The 19149-nt window shown below is 42.1% G+C and overlaps 1 protein-coding gene across 2 annotated transcripts; it reads left to right on the top strand.

Moving 5' to 3' along the window:
• The first annotated feature begins 488 nt into the window (after positions 1–488).
• ANGPTL6 (angiopoietin like 6) lies at positions 489–17641 on the top strand. Of its 2 annotated transcripts, none has more exons than XM_058172435.1 (6): positions 489–697; positions 7192–7834; positions 11951–12137; positions 13205–13395; positions 14110–14380; positions 17073–17641. In XM_058172435.1, coding segments are annotated over exons 1-6 (1488 nt in total). In that variant the 5' UTR covers positions 489–695; the 3' UTR covers positions 17267–17641. The 2 variants fall into 2 exon arrangements, with proteins under 2 accessions (XP_058028418.1, XP_058028419.1); XM_058172436.1 differs by lacking the exon at positions 489–697 and adding an exon at positions 1467–1689.
• Positions 17642–19149: the final 1508 nt, after the last annotated feature.

Below are 19149 nucleotides of genomic sequence, written 5' to 3'. Positions count from 1 at the left end.
AAAGTCTGAGGTTCAAAATGAATTTACAGATTTGCCCCTACGAAACTGAACCGTGTCCACTTTGGCAGAGGCTTAGAGGTACACCCCACATCTTCATGTCCTTGATGGAAAGCATAAAGTCTCACAGTGAAACTCATCCATCTCTTTCTTTGCCTTTGTCTTGTCCAGATGTTTTTCTACTTCCTAGTCTAATCTACAGCTCTACCATTCCCTGGTAGTCTCTCATGCAAATGTTATTAAAGCCCGAGACTGCTTAGCTTCCAAGCCCCAAATAAGATCAAAACCAGGGTCTGTCAACCCCAGGATCCTTCCCAGTTAAAAGACAACCAAATTAAAAATGAATAGGAGGGAAGGGAACCTAATGAATGCCAAAGCAAGGGAGTTGCTGTGGGCACATACTGGTTCCCACAGAGAACTGCAGTGCTAAAGACTTGCTTCATTTTTTCCATGGAAATAAATCTGGACATTTAGGGAATGGAAGATTTAAGGTAGGGATTTACAAGAAAACTGGTGGGGCACTTCATTCCTAGCAGATCCATGTTAGGAAGAAATGAATTTTGATAGACTCGCTTCCTTGCTTAAAAAGAAAAGACTGCAAAAAATATATCAACTGATTGGAAGAACTCTTGAGGGTGTTTAAATGCAAAAGAACAGTAAATGGAAGACATCTTTCAGGGGATCACCCACAACAGAGAATGTAAGTCCAATTTACCTTCCCAAATCGTCTGTTTAATGTTTCCATCAGAAATTGTTTCCGATAAAGATTGAAACAGAACAAATTTTACCTGATATGTACAGTATATTCCGATCTTAGATGAGTTTACCTGAGCATGATTTTTAGTTTCCCTTGTTGCCTTCTTTCCTTCTCTCACATCTGTGTTCTCGATCAGTGGTCTCCAACCTTGGCAACTTTAAGACTTGTGGACTTCAACTCCCAGAATTCCTCAGCCAGCTTTGCTGATTCTGGGAGTTGAAGATGATGTGCTCTTCATCTCCCAAATAGAATAGATGCCTAGGTGTACACAAACATATATTTACTTGCATTTGGGTCTTCACCTTACCATTCATTCAGTGGCCAGTTGGAGTTATGAAGGCATCATGTGGTGGTTAAAATTCCTTTGAAATTCCCTGCCTGGACTGGTATTTCTTGCACACTTTGCTTTTTGACCACATCACATAACAATGGAGAGTCTGGTCACAATCACCGTTTTAAGAAATACCGTATACTTCACCTGGTAGCTAAAGACCCAGTGGCTATATTTATACAAAGTGCTCATTTGGTTAGTTATGTGAGAGAGTGAAAAAGTTGTGAAAACCCAGCCCATTTGCCTGCTGCATAATTTAGAATATCGTGTTAATGCAGAAAAAGGGTTAATTCGACAAACTATCTGGAGAGCAACAAAGGGAAGGGAACACACTCCATGCCTTTAATTCTTATTATAAACAGTTCTATGACTGCCTTAAGAGGAAGCTGGAAATCATATCCTGATGGACTGCAGTGTGCAGCACAAGGAATTTAACACTTTTTCCTGGCGCTGGCAGGATGCATGATGCGAGAGACAGACGGGGTCTGCTGAAAGGTTGAAGTCTAGGATTAGGGGGTCCTTCTCATTGCTTCAGCAAAGGACGTGGGTTCACACAACGAAAGAGCTGGTTATTGTTTTGGACACGGAGGTGACCAGCATGCAGGTAAGACAGTGGGACATTGAATAAATAGACTGAGAGGACAAGTTACACAGAAGTCCTTCTCCAGCAGTTTCAAAAAAACTGCCAATTCTCATCTATATATAGAACTAGGTTATTAATGCGGGTTATTTTTTTATTCCTTTTGCCTTTTGGTTTGGAGAAGCTTTTTGTGTACAAGGAACAGTGTGTCTATGCAGAAAATAATATTTTCTGTTTATAAATATTGTGGGGGGGGTGCATAGCTGTTTAATCTTCACAACAAAATGGAATTGAGTAACATGAAACTAATTAATAGGAAATTAGCTTTCCATATCCAAACAATGCGGACGTAGACTCAACTCTTGAAAGTGTCCTTGGTTGCATTTCCTTCCATACCATTGCTCGTATGGTGTTGTCTCGTGTCGCATTGGTGGCAGATTGGTGATAGCGTTGATTGCTTCTCCCCAGTCCTACCTCCTACGGGCTCAATTCTCTGTTCAGAAGTAGGAATTCAAATGACAGTAAAATATTGAACCAATACCAACATTTCTATCTGAACCAGGGAGAGTCTGCCCATCTGTAACAGATGGGTTAAGGCAGGGCAGGGGTGAAACTCACTTCCCTTCCCTACCGGTTCGCAAATGTGTGCGCACCGCGTGCATGCGCAGAGGCTTAAAATCATCACAAAAAAGCTACGTCATGACTTCTGCGTGGGTGGGCGGAGCCTCCCACAGCCGTTGCTACTGGTTTGCCCGAGCCAGATAGAACCGGCTGAATTTCACCCCTGGGTTAAGAGGTACAGACTGAGAAACCATCTTTCAGGAAAGGTCAAAGGGGAGGGACCCAGGAATCTGACCTTCTCAATGGCAGACCCCTCACTGGGGAATTCGACTAACCCATCCATCCTATGTTGCTCATTTTGGAAGATCTCAAGACATTTTCTTCAGGGATTCAGGGCTGAAGATGCAAGTTAAATGGATGCAGCCAATCCAAGGAGGACTATCGTGTGGTTTAGACGCCAATACAATGGGTGTTATTTTGATGATTTGAATCTTTGTTTTATATGGTTTTACATGTCTTTAAATGGTTTTACCTAGAGGTACCTAGATGCCTAAGAAGAGGCAGGATATAAGTTATTGCATGGTTCTCAACCTGTGGTCTGCAGACCCCTGGGGGGCCGTGATGTCATCACAGGGGGTGCATGAAGGCTTGAAGAAATGTTATGATTTAAATCTTGAGTTAAGTCTTCAGGGTCCATGATTATGGTTCATGGCCACAAAAGATATTTAAAGGGGGTACGTAGTGGAGAAAAGATTGAGAACTACTAAGTTATTGGACAGCAAAAAAGTATATGGGATTGCTAGGATTGAAAACAACTTGCTCGTACAATAATTAAATAAAGTAAATTTCCCCTGGGTAGCAATTCTGGGTCTGTTTAGAGTTTGGTCAGTTCATTTTATAAATATGTGAAAGAGACTATCTCACACGCATAATGGAAGGCAGTTATACATAATAAATTATTATTATTATCTGTTCATAACAACGTGAAGTCACAGCTGCCAATTCTTTAGCTAATATTCATCAAATTCTTTCCAAGAACCTAAGATGTTGTAATGCATCAGCATAGTATCTGTGCAAAATCTAAGAGTATAATCTTTTGCAATTGATAGATGGAAATTTTGTCAATGTGCAGAGTAAATGACCACAATTGAAGCCAAAATGTATGTTGCTAAGTGAGTTTTCCCCCTTTTATGACTTTTCTTGCCACATTTTTTAGATGAATCAGTAACATGGTGGTTAAGTGAATCTGGTCTCCCTATTGACTTTGCTCATCAGAAACGGGCAAAAGTTGATCACTTGATGAGGATACTGCAACCGTCATAAATATGAGTCAATTTCCAACTGTCTGAATTTTGATAACATGATCATGGGGATGCTGCAACAGTCATAAGTATGAAAAATGGTCATAAGTCACTTTTTTCAGTGCTGTGGTAACTTTGAACGGTCTCTAAGTGAACTGTTGTAAGTAGAGGACTATCTATATTATGGTTCATCGCAGAAATCAGATGTTCAGACTGTATTTGGCATTTTGATCCACCTATCGAGTCCTTTCCAGGGACCTGGGATAGGCAGATATTGATGTTTGATGGTGTTAAGGGTCTTGTCACACGAGATAAGCTGTTCCAAGTAGCCTCACTTGTCATTGACTGAGGATGATTTTGTCAATGCAGATAGTGTTCAAGTGGTGCTCCAGTTGTTTTGGGATTGTACCCCAGGTGCAGTGGTGGGATTCAAGTAATTTAACAACCTGTTCTCTATCCTAATGATTTCTTCCAACAACCAGTTTGCCAAACTGCTCACAAAGTTAACAACCGGTTCTCCCCAAGTGGTGCAAACTCGCTGAATCCCACCACTGCCCAGGCGCCTGTTACTATTGGTACAATCATTTATTTGCAGGTCTTTGAATTTTGCTGTCAACTCGCAAAGCATCCCTGGCCTGCTCTCGAATTGCCATAGGCAAGGGAGATGGGAAACAGACAAAGCAGCACAGCAGCCAAAGACAGGAGCACATCCCAGACATATCTCTCTCAAGGCTGTCTCCCAGGGTTACCCACAGCAGCAGGAGGGGAGTGATCTCCCGCGAAATTGCTCCATTGAGAAATGTGATTGATGACACACCCTGGTGGGAGGGGGGAAACAGATTCATGATTGGGGCCGTAATTACCAGGATTCAGAGTTGGCTTCACCTGGAACATGCTGACATGCAGCTCCTAATAAGTAACTGGATTTCTTTTGAAGCTTGGCTCGAGGCTCGACAGCACGGGGGTGGTGGTGTCACATGCGTGCTTGCCCACACCCATAATTCAAAGCGCTCCGCCCCCCGCACATGCGCACACAACCCCCCATACACGCTCCCCCTGCTTTTTGGCACGTGATGGCATGGTGGGCCCAGTAGGCCCATTTTTTGCCTTCCCCAGGCTCCAGAGGCTTTCTAGGAGTCAGGGGAGGGCAAAAATGGCCTTCCCCACCCCCCTGGAGGCCCTCTGGAGGCCGGAAACAGCCCATTTCATGACTTCCGGTAGGCCCGGAAGGCCCGAAAATCAGCTGGCTGGTGCACACATGAGCGCTGGAGCTGAGCTAGGGCAACACTCGCGTGCCCACAGATATGGCTCTGCGTGCCACCTGTGGCACGTGTGCCATAGGTTCGCCAACACGGTCATAGATGTACCATACAGTGTATCAAAACAAGAATCTATTACATTTTGATTCTAGGATTTTGTGTTCTTCATTCAAGTTGAGGTTGGGAATTTGGAAACATGGAGGCAGCTGGTTCAGAAGCTCATGCCAGAGGCAGAAGCAAAGTTTGGCTAGCGTAGAATTTCTTAAACTTTCTTCTCTCAGGACTCCTTCCTGTTTTTAAAAATTATGGAAGACCCCAAAAGAGCTTTTGATTGTATGACTTACATTTATTGATATTTACCATATTAAAAATTAAAATTCACACGTTCACCACCACTAGTGCTTCTCACATTCGCTTGATGGGATTTTAATGTTTATTATTTTTCAATATAGCCTGGCAAATAATTTTGATTTCTCAGAGAGGTCATGGGAACCCCCCAGAGATCCTACGACCACACTTCAAGAAATACTGCTAAATGGTGTAATATTAAATGCATCTTCCACTTTAATGTCTACATTATCTAATGTATAAGATAATGTTTTCATGCAAATACTATCAAATGAATGACAACTGATTATTGGGATTAGAGGCAAGAGGGGCATTAGGGGAAGGGCTGGAATTCGATGCTTTTGCTCTTGTGCTGCAATCTTGAAAGAGGAGGGGGGGAAAATCTTTCTCTGATACTTGATGGAAGAATATTGGTCAATGGCACCAATAGAGCAATTTTCCTCTAAGCAAATACAGATAGTCCTCGATTTATGACCACAAATGAGCAAAATACAAGAGTTAACAGTAACAGAGTTGGAAGGGACCTTGCAGGTCATCTAGTCCAACCCCCTGCTCACGCAGGAGACCTATACTAGGGATTCGAACCGCTGACCTTTCTGATTGACAAGCTCAGCGTCTTAGCCACTGAGCCACCTAGTTGCTAAGGGAATTTTGTCCCATTTTTTCTGCCACAGTTGTTAACTGAATCTGGCTTCCCCCATTCACTTTGCTTGCTGGGAACCAGCTAGAAAGGTTAGAAATAGTGATCATATGACCTCAGGACAATGCAGCTGTCATAAAAACATGCCAGTTTTTAGATCATGTGACCTAGGGGAGGCTACAATGGTGGTAAGTATGAAAAACGTCATAAGTCACTTATTTCAGTGCTGTTGTAACTTCGAACAGTCACTAAATGAATGGTTGTAAGTCAAAGACTTTTCCTCAAGGCCACTTGAGAAAGGTGTGTTAAAATTCAGTTTCAGATGTAAACTAAATAGTGAACAGTCCCTTCTCAACTGATGCTTAAAAAAGCTGAAGGTAAAATACATTAAATGCAAATACATATTTTTGGCTCTTACTGTGCAGTGTGTGGCTAATTAAATGTGGCTTAGAAAGCAAGTGCATGGGATTACAGCTATAACTGGCTTGTATCTGATCTCTTGCAAGGCATATCTTGAGAAAAAAATGGAATGAATTGCTTGCAATGAAATTATTTTGGCAAATGGGAGATTCCCACTGGTCCTTATGTGTCAATAACTAATAGCTCTCGTAGCTAGGCTTGTTCTTTTAGTCTTTTATGTTCCAACTTAATTTTTAATACCTACAAGGACTTCCTGAGTTTTGCAAGAATCTCCTGTCCTTTTAATTCATTCAGACTTACTTCTGAGTAACTTTACACAGCAGCTGGCTGACAGAGATTGCAAGACGGTGTAATGATTTTCTGTCCTTTCTTAACCGATTTGTCTGAAAGTAGTCATATTGGCTGGTTCCAGCTCTCCCACTGCTAACAATAAATACCCGCAGCTATTTTAATCTCTCCTTCTGCTCTTGAAAGCCAGCATGAGAAGAGGGAAAGGGAGAAGGAGTGGGGAGTGGGGGGTTAAAGGAGCTGTGATAAAATCCAGATGGAACTGCCCAGGAGGCCTGGGAGTGGATGCTCTGTTTACACAGGAACTAGAAGCCACATCTGTCCAGGGTTTATCTCTTGCTCTCCTTCCCTCTCAAATTCATTGCAATGTTAATCCAAATCTAAACTGCTTATTTGCCAATCGTGAACTTTGTAAGATGGGAACACCCTTCAGAGTTTCTGTCTTGGTTGTTTCTCACTTACAGAAGAGAGATGTCTGAGAAATTGAGCCATCTCCCATGTGAGACTTACATCAGTTTTGTTTTCAGTTGGCTCCAAATACTGAGATGCAAAGTGGAGTTTTCTCCTCTCATGAGTTATGAGAACGAAAAAGCCCAAAGGAAGGCCCAATGCAAGTTTTGTTTCATTTGTGTAAACAGGTGGCTATATTGTGCATTCTTTGCTGCTAAGGCCTTATTGGGTTTGAAGATGTTTGTCCCTTGCTTTGTAGGTCTTCTGAGAGGAGGACTTGTTTCCAATCCACCCTGCTGGCAACTTTTGCCTCTTTTCCCGCAAGTATGGAGCCTCGGTCCTCAGTGTTGGTGCTGCTGTTACTGAGCCTGGCCAGGCCAATTCTCTCAGGCCCTGAACCAATCACTGGACCAAGATGTACCTACACCTTCATTTTGCCCCAGCAGAAGTTCACGGGAGCAGTGTGCTGGAGCAGTGTACGTCCTCCCCCTGAACCTCCTGGTCCCAACCGGAGTGAGGTGGAAGAGCTCCATGTCCAGCTGAGCCGGCAGCAGGCCCAAATGGATGAACTACGGCGACTGGTGGAGGTGGATGGGGCCATGGTGAGCGAGGTCAAGGCATTACGCAAGGAAAGCCGCAATGTCAATGCCCGGGTGACCCAGCTCTATACTCAGCTGCTTCATGAGATCCTTCAACGACGAGAGCGGCCAGTGCAGACCTCTGCACTGGAATGGCGTGTAGCCAATGCTTCTGCTGAGGCAGCACGGGTGGCGGCCAGTTATCGTCAATTGGAGGGGAAATACAATGCTTTGGCTATCCTTGTCAACAATCAGAGTGCCCTCATCAGCCGCCTAGAGAGAGAGTGCCAGCAAGGAAGAGCGGGCAGGGAGGTGCCCCCACAGGTACTGGCCAGAGGGAACTGGGACTCAGGAACCAGAGAGAGGACAAGAGGGTAGGCAGGGTAGAAAGAAGCATGGTTTCAAGATTATGACGATAATGGTAGCTGATTTTTTTTAAATTTGAAACTGGAATTTTTTAAAATCATACTTTCTCCATGGAAAATTAGCAATTCCATAAAATTGCATCGTTTCAGTCCTAATGTCAGCAAAATCCATCAGGGGTTAACAACATATTTATTTTAATCTTGATCAAAAAATCAACTTTATATTCCTTCCTTTTACTTTTAACAATCTTGCACTTTAGTCCCGTTGCACAATGTTGTAAGACTTGAATCTTATTTGTTTGTTTGTTTATTCATTTATTTATCTCTTTTCAGAAAACAACTTCATAGCTTTAATAAGACTCTTTTGTAAAACCAATATAGGAAAATCATTTAGGTCACTCTCTTGGTTTGTTATTTGTTTATCCCTTCAATTATTAAGACATCAGCTGCTTTCTTTTGTATGTCCAGTATAACAACTTATTCCATATCATTAATGTAACATGTCATGCACTTTCAAATCAGTCTCAATCATATCAGTTAATTTCTATAGCACTTTTTAAATACAGTCTATGTATAGAGGCAGACACTCTCAAAATTAACTCCTTTAATTGTGATCTTAGTTCTTTCTGGTTCACTCTACTATATTATTTTTAAAGTCTTATTATTTTGTTTTTAAAAGAATTCAAATGAAAAGTATTTCCCCAGGAGATGGATTTTTATCATGCATTTCAAAATGCTATTTCAAATCCATCTGGACCCTTAGTCTGTTTGTAACTTTCCACAATCAAAGTTGTAATTACCCTTCTGCTGCTTTTTGGGGGGGAAAAACCCAACAGTTTAAGTCCTTAAATTTGTATTTAAAATCGTTTTGCTCAGAATTGAAGGAAACTCTCCTTGCGTTTTCAGACTTCTCTATCCAAAGATTTCTAATAGCTGAAAACCAATTAACAAGCAATTTCCAAAAGTGATTTGAAAAGGAAGTGCTGTATGCCAAACCAGCGTCCTTTTAAAGACATCAACCTGATGCCATTCCCTTGTCTCTCAGGGCTCTGAACCTGCCAAAGACCTCTGTCTTGCAATCTCTTTGTGAAAAGCAATCGTCTGGAGTACTTGTGTGTTTCTAGAGAAATTGTCAAAGAGCCAATCTACTTGCCAACTCTTCATTCTGCAGCAGTTGCCGCTCTGCTTTTTACAATGCTGTCTTCAGTTTGCCATTATTTTTCTGAATCCCATTTTTCTCATTGAATGAGAAATATATTCAAGGCCTGACCTTGGAATCTCCTGGTTATTTAAAACAAAATCCTGCAGAGGAACCTTTTGGTTATCTTTAGGTGTGCAAATGCATGAGTGTGTTTCCCTGCCTTAACAGCAACCTTGGAATGATAAAGTTTTTCTCACCCCTTTATCTCATGTCTTCAAAAGCTACATATTTGTACATCAGGAACCCAGGATAACAGGAAAACCTAAACTAACTTAACCTAAACTAAACTAAACTCTGTCTTACTTTCAGCTTTTGGACAACTTTATTCCAGCTTCAACTGCAAACCTTGCTTTGTGCAACAACCATCCTCTCTTTCTCAAACCTAGGAATTCAATGAGGTTGGAGCAAAATTCAAACCTGTGCTGAGCTGACTCCAGGATTTTCTAGGATCATATTTATAATGGTTTGAATTAAAATATTTTTCTGGCTAGACATTTGGGCCCAACTTAAGAGCAAGGGTGCAGAAAGATTTTCCCACAGCAAATTGTATCTCCATTGGCAAGAAAAACTTTTACTTTTATGAAACTTTTTACTGAACTTTTATGTGGACTGCATTGCTGCTGTAAGTCCAGGCTCAGAGGAAAGAAATGGTAATTGTGATAGCCTGCATTCAGTCACAGCAGCCTGCTGACTGTTCTCATAGTGAATGGATAGTTTAGTTTCCCACTTTCTCACAGGAGAAGAAAGGGTTGTTGAACTGCCTTTACAGAGTATTTAGAATACCAGAAAGAAATCTGGAAAGAAGGAGAATTTTGGTGGAAGAAGTGTGATTGCTGGAAGAATCTAAAAATAAGATGCATTTAGATCAGAATTTCTTAATCTTGGCAACTTTAAGAAGTTGGAGTTCAACTTCCAACATGTTAGGGAATTCCTGGAATTGAAATCCACACATCTTAAAAGTTGGAAAAGGTTTCCCCAGGTTGGGAAACACTGGATTTGTTGTTTTAATAAAGAGTAATCAAGACTAATCAACTTAAATTGCACTAGGCAGTGTTATGTTACTGAAGACTTGTGTGTCTGACAACAATTCCAAAGAAACTGATAAGAGAGCTGTTGAATGACATCTGGAACTTTTTACTTGGCAATTTTGCTAGTGTCAAATCAACAAGATAGCAGATGGAGCATCATAGTTAAAACTGCAAGTGTGACAAGTACAGATTTAGGAGGGACAGGGCTGGTAGTACAATGCACCAGCCACCATTCTTGTTAATTTTGACTCCAACCATGCATGGATACCATCAGACTCACTGAAGATCCAAAAAGAAGGATGCTCAGAGTAGCTTTTTCAACTCAACTGATTTGAGGGATTGAAGAAGATAAAAGGAAAGACATGTCAGAGCCAGGGCAGAAATCTTTTCCTGGATTGACAGACAATGGACGCTGGCCAGCATATACTTTGCCCTTTCCTTATTTCCTGAGCAATTCAAAATTACTGTGTTAAAATAACATTATTGCCTGCAAGCATACATGCAGTTAGAGAAAATTTAAGACTATGATACTCGATTCTCTCTGCAATTTAAAAACCAAGTGGCAGCATTACTGGAAGCAAACGCTGAAACGGAGATAGCTAAATGTAAATTCTGCTTCCAGAGCTAGACTGGGAGAGACTAAACTAATTGCTGCCGTTAGCCTTGTTATGTTTTCTTTAAAAAATTACCCCCATCCAAAAACCCAAAGAAGTTGTTGCACTGTGTTATCCATCAACTCCACCGGAAGCCTGTGTGACAGTAATGATAGGCTGAAAGCCGATGTGATTTGCACCACCCACATTTGCAGCATTCTAAGTTAATCTGCTTTCAGACCACCAGAGTGGGATGAGCAAAAGACTTCCCACTCCACACTTCAGATCTAGCATCTTGCTTTCATTTTAATCATCTACTTCCTTAAATATTGTTTAGAAGCAAATACACACAGCTATTCTATGGGGGCATAATGTTCTTCAAATGCACTGCTGCATGGTTGGGACCTTTTAGCTTCTTCACAAACTAGCCTTCACCAATTTCATGCTTTCCAAATGTGTGGTGGAGAGCACGGGACAAAGGAAGGATGGACTTCTACAGATGTAGCCCCACCTTCCCCCACAAATCGAAAAGATTTGAGTTGCTCTCTGTAAAAAGGTTGTGTTCTGTCCCCCTAGCCTCAGTCCGAGCGATGACTTAATTAGCTGGCACTATCAGCTCTGGCAGCAAACTAGCGAGCGTCTGCCAAGTGTCTCTGTTATCTCTCTTGATGAGTCAACCAGGAACAGACAGTACTTCAGCTCTAGTTAAGCAGTTGATTTGCTTGCTACGAAGAGATATAGCAGCCCTTGCTGCTTTTATATCCTGTGGGGTGTGGCTCCATGACTCAGCACTTCCTAGGCCTGCCCCAGCCCTGCTTCTGTTGTTCCCACCTCTCCTGCCTAAGAAACCTAGGGTCCAGCCAGGCCTGACTGCCATCAACTGGGTCTGGAGGCGTGGCCTGGGGGGAAAGAGTCAGGGGACAGAGGCCTCGTTATCTCCTCCACCTGGCCTGCCTCTGGCTCCTGGAGCTGAGCCAGGGAAGCCGGTGCTCCTGAGGTAAGTCCTGATGGCCCTTCACTTTCCAAGTCACTTTCTGGCAGGGGGCCCGGCTCGGGGGGCGCAGACACAACAGGTTGTGTCATAGGCAGCCAACAGCAAGTCTGCCTTATCCATGACTCATCCATTTTGTGGGGAAACATTTCCCCCAAACAACAGCATAGGAAGAGTTGTAGAGTTCAGATGAGATGGTCCAAATTGGATGTTGCTCCCTGAGGATGATTGTTGCATGAGATTGCTACTCCTCTTCACACAGCCACCTTTGGCACCAGTGGTACCTCACAACCCTACCACCACCTCCAATGAAAGCAGAGCCCACTTTGACACCATCAATGACATCCAGCGAGATCAGACAGCATCTGCCCAGCACTGGTCTGACAAGGCTCCCTCTCCACTGGATGATACTCCGCTGCTCCCTGCTGTTGGGCCCACCAAATCTACAGGTGAGGGAGCACACAACTGCCAAGAAACACAGCTAAAGTTGTGCTTAGCAGTCTGTTGCCATGATGGGAAGTGACCAGGTCCTAGGTCACCCAAATGGGGAGGTAAAACTATTCCTAAAGAGGATGGTGCAGTGTTCCTTTACTTCCTCCCTGCCTGCCAGTGAGAGAAATTTGAGTTACATTTCTATGTGATATTGGTATGGTGATTTATGTTTCATTTTCTGTAGGGTTCAGCTATGCAATTACTCCACCCATAAATTTGAAGTAAATTAGTCCAGGAACAGTTTAATGCTACTTATCTGTGTGAAATACAGATTAACATGTAACATATAGAATTCTTGGAATGTTCATGCAGACAAAGCATGGACATCCCAAGTATTCTTTATCTTGTAAATAATTCACTACTTTTCTCTGCACTGCCTTATCCCCTGGCCCAAAATATAAACTGCAAGTGCTTCATGCTATTCCTAGTATACTTTTAGACTGCCAACTAAAGGATGTTCATTCCGCAGATTTATTAGTTTGGTTTTGAAAGTTAAAGTAGAATTATAAACCACTATGAATAGTTTATTATAGTTTAGAAGAAGTATTCATACTCTCAGTGCAGAGTATTGGCTTTATAGCCTCTACACCCTTACTTATTCATGGGGCCTCCTGCTTCTTCCACAAAGCATCTGTTGACCAGAACCAAATAAAAATAAAAATAAAATATTGCAGTCTACACTGAAACTACGTCCCATCCTTTTCATCTTGGAAATCCAAGCCCTTGATCTGATGTTCTAGCTTGGCTGAGCATCAAACAGTATTTGCTAAGAGAAACCAGTGATTTGTTGGTACGCTTTCAAAACTGACAGAGCATGGCTTCCTAGTATATAGGAGGCCCCTGGTGCAGGAGAGACATTCCCTTGTCTGAGTCTTTCTATGGAAAATGTGGTTTATGGTTAAAGGCATGCTTGCCACAAGGCAAAATATCAACAGTGGTTCCTTAGACCATAATGTGGTGTGTTTCTAGAAGCCACAACAGCATCAGTCACTTTGGAATAAGCTTCATTTTGTTTCCTGTGCAGGGCCTTGGCCTGACTGTCAAGCAGCTCAACAGGATGGCCAACCCACTGGCATCATCATGCTACAACCAGCTCATGGCCAGGGTATCATCCAGGTCTGGTGTGACCAGGAATACGATGGAGGTGGTTGGACAGTCATTCAGCGGCGGCAGGATGGATCAGTCAATTTCTTTACCACTTGGCAGCATTACAAGGTTGGAGGATGTGGCTCCTGGTGCCCCCACAAAGAGAGAAGCTGTGAAGTGGAAGGATACCCAAATTGTGGGTACAGTTAGGGGGAGAGAATTGCAGGATGCACACTTACTGGAAATTAGCATTAGAGAGCTGAAGTCAGACAGCAGGGTTGAGGATGAAGAGCCATACATGATGAAACTAGGAGCCAGGTTCACAAACTGAACTTCAGTGGATGCTTATAAGTAGCATTCACAAACCTCAAAACAGAAGACTTAGGCATTTGTATTTTGGGACCTGGTTATCATTACAGAAAAATGGTTATAAATTTATATTTATCTTCAATGAGAAGGATTTGGGTTATCCAAGCCAAGATTGTACTTTAGTTCTTGAGAAACCCTTAATGAATGGATTCTTCCATAATGTTAAGCTATAAATCATGATACACAAAACACATTAAGCCAAAGATACACATTTTGCCTTATTAGCATAGCAGGGTCATAGAGATGTTCCCTTAAGCATCCTCAATGGTTCCAAGGATACCAGATGATCTCTTTGCAAAGGAAGGAGCTGGGACTGAGGCCGGATGGCAGATTGTTTTGGATATTGACCTGGCATTGTATGACTGCATGTTCTGTGAATGAACTCCTTAATTTCCCACTACAGGAGGACTCCAGAGAGAGTCATCTGCCTTAATGGCACTTTGTTAATCATTTGCTCGCTGTGTTTTTTCTTAGAATGGTTTTGGGAACCTGGAAGGGGAGCACTGGCTGGGTCTGGAATCCATTCACTTGCTGACCCACCAGGGTTCATACATGTTGCGTATATTAATGGAAGACTGGAGTGGGCGACAGGCGCAGGCTGAATACAATACCTTTGCTCTGGAGCCCGAGAGTGACTTCTATCGGCTACGGCTGGGAAAATATCAAGGCAGTGCTGGAGACTCTCTCTCCTGGCACAACGGCCGACAGTTCAGCACTCTTGATCATGACCATGATGCTTACTCAGGTAAGAGGGCAGAAACTTCTGGAAGGACGCATCAAAAACTGAGCAGGAAAGACTACTGATAAAAATAGTTTGGTGTAATGTTTAAGGAGGTGGACTAGAAACCAGCAGGCTTGAGTTACAATCTTCCGTTAGCCATGAAAACTGGGCTTGGTGACTTAGGCCAGTTATTTTCTCTCAGCCCAACTCACCTCACAGGGTTATTGTTGTGGGGAAAATAGGAGAAGGGGGCCTTATGGATGCCATGATGAATTGTATAGAGAAGGGTTTATATTCATTGTATTTTAATCCTTTTCTTTCTCCTTGGAGCTCAGATTGATGGGTGGGAGCCTTCTGTTTGTTTCCTCGTGAAAACTGCGAGGAGAGCTTCAGCTCAACATCATCCAGTTGGGATGAGGCAGCAATCAGTACCTGCTGACCTTCCACACAATGGCAAAGCAGGAGAAAGCTGTTGTAATGGGACTTGGAGGCAGAGCTATACCATCTGGAACAGGGGTCTCCAACCTTGCAACTTTAAGCCTGGTGGACTTCAACTCCCAGAATCCCCCAGCCAGCAAAGCTGGCTGGGGAATTCTGGGAGTTGAAGTCCACCAGGCTTAAAGTTGCCAAGGTTGGAGACCCCTGATCTAGAACCATCAATATAAATTTGTGCCCAAAATATGGAACTCACTTCACACTGATCGCTAAGCTAAATCAACATGTGTAGAACATAAGGATAGAGTATTGTGAAAGGTAATTGTTCTGTCTCTGAAGAGAATGGTTAAAGGGTGAGCTTGTTTTTCCAAAATGACACATTTAGTGTCTGTGTATGTGTTTTCCATATCTTTAATTCAAAAAAGCCCAGATTGTTAAATGTACTAAGAGATGAAACTGGTCCCAAGACCATTATTATATTTATAGTCAATTTCAGCCCGTTTAAAAGATTTTGACTGATAAAAGCCGTATGTTGTCTCATGTACATCAAGGAGACTTGGAGGCTTCTATTCTTCTGCAAAATACATTATCTAGTCAGATATGCTGCCTCAGCAGAAACTTTCGTTTTTAGGAGACAAAACTATTTTTTTTTATTTCTGGAAAATCAAAGATTTCCAGGTAGAAGACTCAAAAGGCCTTGTGCAGCTAATCTGTCTTTTCCTCTTGAAGACTTTTTGTTGTAATTTATCTCAATCATAATAGGGGAAAAAACAAGAGGGAAAGAAATAGCAAGCCAGCACAAACTGGGTTTTCCACTTGCCTGGACAGAATTTTCTATTTGGGACAGAATGGCTGCAAAATAAAATCATTGTCTGTTTTATGATTTAGCAGCTGACATATACTCTGGCCCAAGGTATATCATATTAGCTTCAGTGAGGTCCATTGGTTTTATTTCTGTCTTTAAAACACAGTATTAGCTCTTATTTCCCATTTTTTTGAGGCTAGGGGAGAGCAAGAATTGTGCTACATAAAAGAACACTGAGAATCTAGAATGTACAGCTCACAAGCTATTAAAGGAGAACTTAGATGGGAAGCAAATTAATATTTCTACAGCAGTAGTAAAATTGCTTAATTCTGCCTCAGATTTTTAGAAGGGAGCCTGGACATTTAAAGGATTCACTTTCAACTGACTGTCTTTCTCTCTCATTTGTCTTCTACCATTGCAAAATTGGTTCCAACTGTTTCTCCCCCCCTCCACTTCCAATAATTGGAAGTTATGTTCATTCCAAATGCTGCTTGATACACAAAGCAAAACTGGAGAGAAGCATACTGCACCGATAAAACATCGTCTCATCTATCTACAGTAGTCCACATTTAGTGAACACAATTGGAAATGCATGTGGGTGGTTAAGCAAAGCAGTTGCTAAGATAAAAATAATCTTACTGTGTTGTACAGTTCTGTATAGGATAACATATACTGACTGCATATAATAGAGGGAGAGGGAGAGGGAGAGGGAGAGGGAAACAATGACTTTTGCATTAGTATGATAGCTGCAAATGGTTGCTGTCCAAGGCACTTTCTAAGCCAAATTTATCTGATCAACTGATATTTTCCCAATGCAGTATAACATTTATCTCAACTTTTGGCATATGATACTGAGCAAAGCTTGGATAATATGTATAGTATGAAAAGGTGCACAAACATGCAGCACTACATTAATTAAACTCTAAATTACAAGAGAGAGCAGCTCATAAGTTTCCTGGAATATTTGTTAAAAATTCATAAAAATCCATTTCCCAAGGTTGCCTGGAATGAATGTAAGAGAATTTCTTATGCACTCATACTAAAGATAAGCTTGGATGGCAGCCTTTGAAGATCTTAAGAAATTGTGGGCACCCTTTTCCCTGCCAAGGAAGGGCAATATTTTCCCAGTAATTTTTTAGAGATTGCATTACATGCTAAGACTAGATTGGGCTGAAGCCAGTGGAAGGTCGGACCAAGAATAATTTCCTTCCTTCCTTCCTTCCTTCCTTTCTTCCTTTTCCTTCCTTCTTCCCTACCTCCCTTCCTCTATAACATTTGCTGGATTTGCTTGATGTCTAAATGTGTTATCTGGAAAAGTCATTTCAATTAGACTTTAGGCACATCAGTTAAGCTCCATGTAACACAGCGGCTGCCCAGTTTTGCCCTACGGTACCGAAAGTTAATGGCATATGAATTCATGGTTTGACATCTGATCTCTCCCCCCCACCCCCCCGGACCCCTATTCTTTCTCCTTAGGGAACTGTGCCCATTACCAGAAGGGTGGTTGGTGGTACAATATGTGCGCCCATTCCAATCTCAATGGCATCTGGTACAAGGGCGGTCATTACCGAAGCCGCTATCAGGATGGAGTCTACTGGGCAGAGTTTCGTGGTGGTGCCTACTCCATCCGTAAGGTGGTAATGATGATCCGGTCTACGCAAGGCAGCTAAGTTCCATTCTTATCCACTGAAAAGATGACAAAGCAGACCAAAATCCAGATGGATGTACTTTATGAAAGAATTCACTGAACTCTGGATGCACACCATGTTTTTTTATTATCTGACCTCAGGAGAAACAACTTTAACTGTCTGTGCAATGCACTGATTGACTGATAGCCTTGTACGTCACAGATTCCCCCGCCTACTTGCTTCTCAAGCCATTTTGCAGCTTTCATAAAAAGTATTGCTTTTATCTTTCATCCAAAGAAGAAAATGCCAAAGATATCTCAAATAGTATTTTAAATCATTTTAAAAGTCCTTGAAATCTGGCAAGAAAGAAAAAGTATATTGAGACACCATGTGGCAGAAAGCAATATTGTATAGTAATAAAAGAACTACATTTAAAAAATATTTTTGGCTTTTTCCTGATATAGTTCTTGTCACCCACCTTTGAGTAGACAAAAAATGATACTAGCATCCAATTTGCTCTCCAGTTGTTGCTAGCCCTGGTCCCTGCAATTGGCTCAGTTCTCTAAGGAAACAAATTAGATTTTATGCAACCTGAGGCTGTTCTTGGAAAGTGTCAAGGTAAAGGAAAAATATTTTCATCACCAGAACAAGAAAAGACAGCTTAGCTCTGTCTTATACACAAGATAGAGTTGAGAAGGTAGGGCAAGAAAAAATGTTGTCAGGATGAGTCTGTCCAGTGTTTAAGTGCATGTGAGGACATAGCTTTGAAGATGCACCTTCATTCTTATCCTGGCATTATGCAAGGCGGAATTCACTCAAGTGGTGCTCTCCAGTCTGGCTTCAACTGGGAGTCTTGCAATGATAATGCTGTCATTTCCAATTTGCCTACATGCTCCATATACTTTTTGACATTAAGGGCTGGTCTTCCTGCCCAGTTTTTACAGATAAATTGGTAGTAAAACTGGCCTCCACCCAGCAATGAAGTGGCAGGTTGCTTGGGTCACTGTCTTACTTCCTGGAAAATATATTGTCATCCCAGGGTTTATTTTTGAAGGGATGATTTTATTAACTCTGCTGGATCTTTTAACATTTGATGTGGCCAGGGATGAAACCAGTTCGGAAGTGCACACTCTGTGCATGTTTGCTCACTTAGCTTGCACGTGTCACATGTGCGCTTGGACCCTCTACGCATGTGCAAAGCCTTCTGCACACACACAGGTTAAAACCAGGAAGTAACGATGACCGGGCGGGTGGGCGGAGCCTCACGCTGCCACTGCTACTGGTTCTCCAAACCACCTGCCGCCGCCACTACCAGTTCAGCTGAACCGGTCCAAACCGGTAGCATTTCACCCCGGATGTGGCTCATATTCTATTTCCCTTGCCCGCTCAGATTAAAATTCTATTTCAAAGAAAATAAAATCCTGAACATAAAAACATGAAAACACAAAACTCTGCAAATGAAGACATGAATTAATTATGTATAACACTCAATTGTCCACTTGTTTTTCAAGCATCCTCTTAACCCCTCTTAGATCTTTATTCCATTAAGAGGTGCAGTGGCTTAACAGCTGCACGAAGAAATACAGGGACAGTTCTTTCCATTCAGGTGGTCCAATCACAAAGCTGTAGCAAAGCAGCAGAAAGAAGGGATTCTCAGGCAGATCTGTGGGTCACCCTACTATGAACTCCCCTCTGCAAGTCTTCATCTCAGCTCTCCCCTTGTAAGAATGAAAGGTGAATGCATAAAACTATATTATACATACAACTGAGTCCAGATCAAGGTGTTTTATATTAGAACTTGGACATCTAGCAGACAGGTCTATTCTGAGGGAGTGAGGCTCCCAGGAGTCTCCTGCAGAGACCCTATATATCCACTGGTGCTGCCATGTGAAAATGCCTGAAACGGAATCTGGGGCATTTGTCTC

The sequence above is a fragment of the Ahaetulla prasina genome, chromosome 2 (genome assembly GCF_028640845.1).
Source record: "Ahaetulla prasina isolate Xishuangbanna chromosome 2, ASM2864084v1, whole genome shotgun sequence".
Classification (NCBI taxonomy): Eukaryota; Metazoa; Chordata; class Lepidosauria; order Squamata; family Colubridae; genus Ahaetulla; species Ahaetulla prasina.
This window is presented reverse-complemented; position numbering and strand designations above follow the sequence as displayed.